The following is a 5,864-nucleotide window of genomic DNA, read 5'->3' on the forward strand; positions in this document are numbered from 1 at the left end:
CCCCTAGCCGCGAGCCACGGCGAGCGCTGGCCCCGTGCGCTGGCACGGGATGAGACGAGCTGGGAAACGGGCGGCCGTGTCCCGGGCGTTGCGCAAAAGCGAACTTCCCCCTCCGAAACCTGTTTCTTTATAGCTCGATTTGTTTCAGATGGAGGGCGCGTGCAGCCGGGTTTGGTATTGTGGGGTTGCTGAGCTTTGGCAGGCTGCTTGCTAATTTATGCCTCTAACGGAAGGCAAAAGGGCCAATTTGTTTGCAGCGGTGGGAAAAACCTCGAGGAATAGAGGAGTTGGGCGGGTAAGGAGGTGGGAGGGGGGAAAGGAGCAGGTAAAGCAGGTCGTGCGCTGGTAGCACACCCCCGTGCATCCCGTGCGCATCCTCGGCACCGCAAAGAGACGATGCTGCCGGAGCCGGCTCATCCGCAATCCCACACCAGGACCTTTGCGAGCCCGGGCAGACGGCGCTTGTTTTTCTTCTTGGCGCCATACGTTTCGGCTCCCTTGTTTGCTCTGGGTGGCAGGAGCAGGTAGGAAGGGGTGAGGAAAATGTAAGCGGCTTCCCGCGGCTTCCTCCGGAGCGGAGGGGATACTAGCTGTGAGCCGGGCTGAGCCAGCCCCTTCTGCTGGGCAGCTGATAACAATTTGAATATTCAGATTTGCTTTCAGCCATCCGCAGGGGGCTCGCAGGCTCCGGGAACTAGGAGCAAGGAAAGCAGCATGGGGGCAGAAACAAAAATAAAATAAAATAAATAGCTGAATAAATATATAAATGGCAACTCGCAGCAGAGCCCTCCCGAGAGGGAGACGTATTCCCCTTCTCCAAGACCTCACATGGGGGGACTGAGAGACTTGAGGGGCTGCTAATTAGGGACGGCGGGTATCTGGAGGCTGATCTCCTTCCCCAGCTGGAGGGGAATTAATCCACCCGGCTCTCTTCCCCGCAAATACTTGGGTTTCTTTTGATGTTTCAACTTTTATCTCGTGCCTCCGACAAACTCGCTCCTCTCCGGCTTCCCTCGCATCTCGCTGCCACGAAAGGTGCTTTTGTGTCCTGTGGGGAAGGGCACTGGGCCCTGGGAAAGACACCGAGGGCTCAGCAGCGGAAATTCCTCAACGAAATGGCTTTTTGTCGCTGGTGGAAAATGGTCGTTTGCTGTAAATTGGTGTCTTAAGGATAGGGTACGAAATAATGGCTTGGGGAGTGATGCTTTCCCCGTATCCTCTGCTCCCTCCCTCCCAGACTATGTACCGGTGTCGGCAGAGCATCCCTCACTGGTGCCGGGGTGGGTACATCCCAGTTTCCCCCAAAACAGCTTTTGGAAAGAGCTAAGTCTGCCCCAAGATTGAGTCCCTTCTCTTCCCTCTGTCCCTCGGCCACCAGCTGAGCATTGCCGGGCTCCTGTGGCTCCGTGGGTGCCCTCAGGGCTGGCTTCTGCCATGTGGCTCCTCCAGAGATGCTCAGCTTGCCCTCGGCTCCACTGGATGCCCGGGGGGGGTGTGGGAAGGAGGAGGGCAAGCAGAGATTCTGCTCGTGTCGCCGGCTCTCGGCAGTCACGCTTAGCCGGCTTTTGCTATTAGTGCCCCTTCGTGCATTTAATTGGTCCCTCATTCTGATAGGAGGGAGGTCATTCGGGGAAAATTGGAAATTCGGCTCTGGCAGCTTCTGAACTTGCTTTTCACGTGCTCTGCTGGACCGTGCTTTGCAAAGGGGCATCATGCCCGGAGAAGAGGATCCTGACGTGCTGCTGTCGGTATATTGGTGGTCCTGGTGCTTTGCTGGCCAGGTCTTGAGAGAGGAGGGGTTTTCCAGTTCCCGGTTTGAGCTGTCTTACTGGAAAGAGCCCTCTGTTTGGGAGAGGCACCCATGCTGTGGCCCCCAGCACGAGGCGACGAAATCCCAGTGTGCGGTACCCTGTGCGGTGCGTGGATCTTGAAACATTAAAAGGGATTTTTTCCCCTCCAGCTGTGTGTTGGGCAGGTTTATCCCAGGGATGCATTCCTTTCATGTGCACGTGGATTTTGTACAAAACGGGTGCACGTGAAAAGAAGATTTATAGAAATCATATGCGTCGTACACCCAGTAAGCATAATAAAACACAACAAAGAGTGCTTAAGGTGGGCGCCGTACCCTATGACTGGGTTAACTAAACCCAAGCAGAGAAACGCTCCCCTGCGTCTCCGGTAATTGCATTTTGACGTGTCACTGTCAACCTTCTTCTCTCCCTTCCCAGGGACCCAACAGCGTTTTCGAGGTTTACCTGGTGGGCAATAACTCCAACCACTTCATCATCTCGCCAACCTCCATCCAGGGGAAGGCGGACATCCGCGTCCGGGTGGCGGTGCCGCTGGACTTTGAGACCATTCCTCGCTACGAGTTTTCAGTACGTGTACTATGGGGCAGGAGAGTAAGCCAACGACCCCTGTGCTCCATGGGACATCCATATGCTTAAGAGTGACCATTAACCAGTGACCATTAATCTCTCTAATCCACACTACATAACTCCAGAGCATTGCAATATGGCCAAAAAAATGGAAATAATAAAGAAAAGGAGGAGGTGGGGAAGAGATTTGCTCTGCGCCTCCTCTCTCTCTCCAGCATCCAAAGGTTCAGCTGCAAGAGCTTAAGCAGAGCGTGCTCCGCCGTGCTATGTCATGGGGCCGTAAAAGCTTTATAGAGCGTAAAACTTTGTTTTGGGTGCACCTATCAGGCACCAAAGCTCTCCCCAGCCGCCTGCTCCAGCTTTGTCCCGCTCTCTGCCCAAGCTGTAAATGATCAAGGAAGGCGAAGCAAGCTCATACCGTGCCGGTGATGTTAATCCTGGCAGAGGGGCTTTCATACGCCGGGGGAGAAAGAGAAGCAAAAGCCTTCCTACCCTTGCTCCAGGGTGCGGTGGGGCGGCGCGTTCCCCAGTTTGCCACGCAGAGGCTGTGGCTGCTCAGGGGAGGTGGTACAGAGTGTTTGGTATGCCCAAGGGTTGAGGTCAACCAGAGCTGAGCAGCTCCCGGGGCAGAGAGAAGGGGGTCTCTTCTATTTTTTGAGCATCCACGCTTTGGTGGTTAGCACCGAGCTGGCTCCTCTGGTGAGGGAGCTCAGGAGAGCGCTGTTTTCTCTATTAAGGAATAAATAATTCTCCCAAGTTTCACAAACGGTGTCTCCAACCCTCCCCTTTGCTTCCCTTCTCTGCCCAGCTCTTTGCAAACGAGAGCATCCCGGACCACGTTGGCTTTGCACGCGTGAAGATCAACCTCATCAATGAGAATGACAACCGCCCCATTTTCAGCAAGGCCCTGTACAACGTCAGCCTCTTCGAGAACGCCACCGTGGGCACCACTGTCCTCCAGGTCCACGTGAGTAGGAGCATCCTGCCTGTCTTTGCCAAGTCCTTGGCTCTGCAAGTGCCCGTCACCAAGGGATGGACTGGGGCCACTGGTAAGGGAGCAGCAGGAGATGCTGGCGGTGGGGTGGGGTGTAGCCCTCCCGTGGACTTTTGGAGCAGATGCCTTGACCTTTCCTGGTCTCTGGAGAACATGTGTGTGGTTCCCACCACAGCAGGAGCTCAAGGATACTCCTGCACTGAAAGGTCTCATCTGCAAACTTCTGCAGATGCTGATCCCACTGGGCACGGTCTTGTCTCTCGCTCCTCCTCACTGCATGGGGTCCACCAAGTGTTTCAGTTGTGTACACGGCTTGTGTCCCATCACTGCCTCTCTCTTACCTTAATTCTTATGGTCAAAGATGCTCTGGTACCTAACGAACTTGGTTGCTTCATTGGTGGGAGTGAAAGCCCAACGTTTATCTTTCGGTGTGGGTTTTCTCACTGCCTTGTTTGGAAGCATCACCTTCCTCAGGCAAATCAGGGTCAATTGAGCCGATGAAAGGGTGAAGGAAGGAAAAAGAGGGGAATGACTGTATTTAGCAGAGTGCGGTATTAAATGGCTGGCAGCAGAATGGTGGTGCAGCAGATGGAGGTGGTGACGATAGCAGGGCATTTCTGTAGGGTCCATCCGTCCCGGCTGGCTCGGTGGGAACACCCAAAATCCCTGGCGAGAAGATGTTTTCTGGGGCACGAGGGCGATGTCAGTGCCAGTGTGGGGCACAGCAAGAACCAGAACAAACCCCTGTGCTGAAAAAAATGACCTAAATTGGAAGCAAAGCTCCTCCAAGACTGGAAATAGCGAAACGGGGAGCATCAAAACCCCTGTTAGGCTTTGGGTGTGTTACTACTGCTATCATTAGTCGTAGAGGAATTTGCTGCCCTCCTTACCCGCCTTGTCCCCGCTGTCCCGGGACACAGCCCCCGGTCAGCCATCCGTGCAGGCACGCCGATCCAGAGAATAAAAGCCCTGACAAAAGAGTTGGGTGTACGCGCCTGTGCGTAAGTGTGTTTACTCTACAAACAGATGGTGTGAAACTGTATAGAGCCCCTGAGCTGTTCCCATCTGACAGTTATTAATATTTCAAGCAGATGTTTCGCTAGTCAGGCCATCAGACACGAAACAATGAGATTGTTACTGCATCTCCTCTTTCCCCAACTTCCAGCTATGCCAGCATTTCGGAGCGAACGCAAAATGCCGGGAGTGGAATCTTCTGTGATAAATCAGAATGGATGCAATTAGCGCAGAAAACCCAGATTGCCCTCCCAGCTGATCCCAAACTTTTAACAACCCTCGTAAAGCACCGGCTCCTCCTGCTGCCGCCGCTCGCCTTCGGGACGCAGCCCTCCGCTCGCTTCCACGGCACTGCCCGTTCACGCCGTGCCTCTCCGACTGTCCCACGTGCCGCAGACAAAGAGTCTGCTTTCCTTGCTAATAAATTCCCCCTTTTCTTCCCCCCACCCCGTTCTTTTCCGCTTGCCCGGGAGCTCTTTATGGTTATTCACCCATAGGGGTTAAGGATGGGGTTTTTGATGAAAGCCTGGCCAGCCACAGGGAGTGACACTTCTTTGGTGGCCACTGAATGATGTCCTCGTGAAAAAGGGACTTCTGTTGGCTTCCCCTGCTCAGTGCTGCAAAATTCCCCTCGGTGCAAATAAGCACAGGTTTTGCAGTGGTACGGAAAGCTGATGCCCTGAAACGGAGCCCGGCTACTTGGTGGCAACATGAAGCATCCTCATGTGGCACCGTCCCCCGGTGAAGATGCCACCACCCATCCGGGTTGTGTTTCCAAGGGATGCTGGAGGGCCGTGAGTTTGGAGGGGCGATGGGTTTCCAGCGTGCTAAGGGCAAACCAGGAGGTTTATGAGATCTGGAGGAGCAGGGGAGCACGTGGGCTGTGTGAGCGGTCCCCGAAGGATGGCAGGAGGCTTCTCACCAGCTGTTGCCGGAGATGGCCCAGCATAGCTGACACGGCAAAGCGGTGCCTGCAGCTCCTTGCCGGCAGGGAGCAAGCAGCCAAAACCGTGGGGGGCTGAGGCAACGGGAGACGGCTGATCTTCTGCCCAGCCCGACGTCCTGGGGAAGGAGGAGAAGTTACTCTGGGCTGGTTGCCCATCTTCCAGCAAGCGTTTCCTTGCTCTCCCCCTGCTTGGCTGTGCATGGTTGGGTGGGTGGAGGCGAAGGGAAGGGGTTTTCCTTTGTGACCCGAGAAGAGCAGTGAGCCAGTCCTGCCCAGCAGGCGCGCTCCTCGCTGCCGCCCTTTCCCCACTGCCTTCTGCTTGGCCAGCTTGAAAGTGGAAAATGGGGGGGGAGAAAAAGGGAAGCAAAAAAAAAATAAAAGGAGCGAGCAGACTTCATTTGCGGTGACAAATGGCCATTCGTCTCTGCAGCATTTCAGCTCCTAATGTCAGTGACAGCAGAGAAACATTGCCTGTTACACGTATAAATCAACTGTAAAACAACCCCGAGTGCCGGCAGCCAGCAGGGAAGCA

General features: G+C 54.8%; 1 protein-coding gene across 1 annotated transcript in view; it reads left to right on the forward strand.

Annotated features, from left to right (window-relative positions):
- CDH23 (cadherin-related 23) overlaps window positions 1–5,864 on the forward strand; it is a 223,734-nt gene that overhangs the window by 137,289 nt on the left and 80,581 nt on the right. Inside the window, exons 12-13 of the mRNA XM_009894006.1 lie at window positions 2,229–2,378; window positions 3,187–3,345. Of these exons, the coding sequence (XP_009892308.1) occupies window positions 2,229–2,378; window positions 3,187–3,345 (309 nt within the window). The remainder of the gene's footprint in view (window positions 1–2,228; window positions 2,379–3,186; window positions 3,346–5,864) is intronic.

This window comes from Charadrius vociferus, unplaced genomic scaffold (assembly GCF_000708025.1).
Source record: "Charadrius vociferus isolate BGI_N301 unplaced genomic scaffold, ASM70802v2 scaffold611, whole genome shotgun sequence".
In the NCBI taxonomy this organism is placed as follows: domain Eukaryota; kingdom Metazoa; phylum Chordata; class Aves; order Charadriiformes; family Charadriidae; genus Charadrius; species Charadrius vociferus.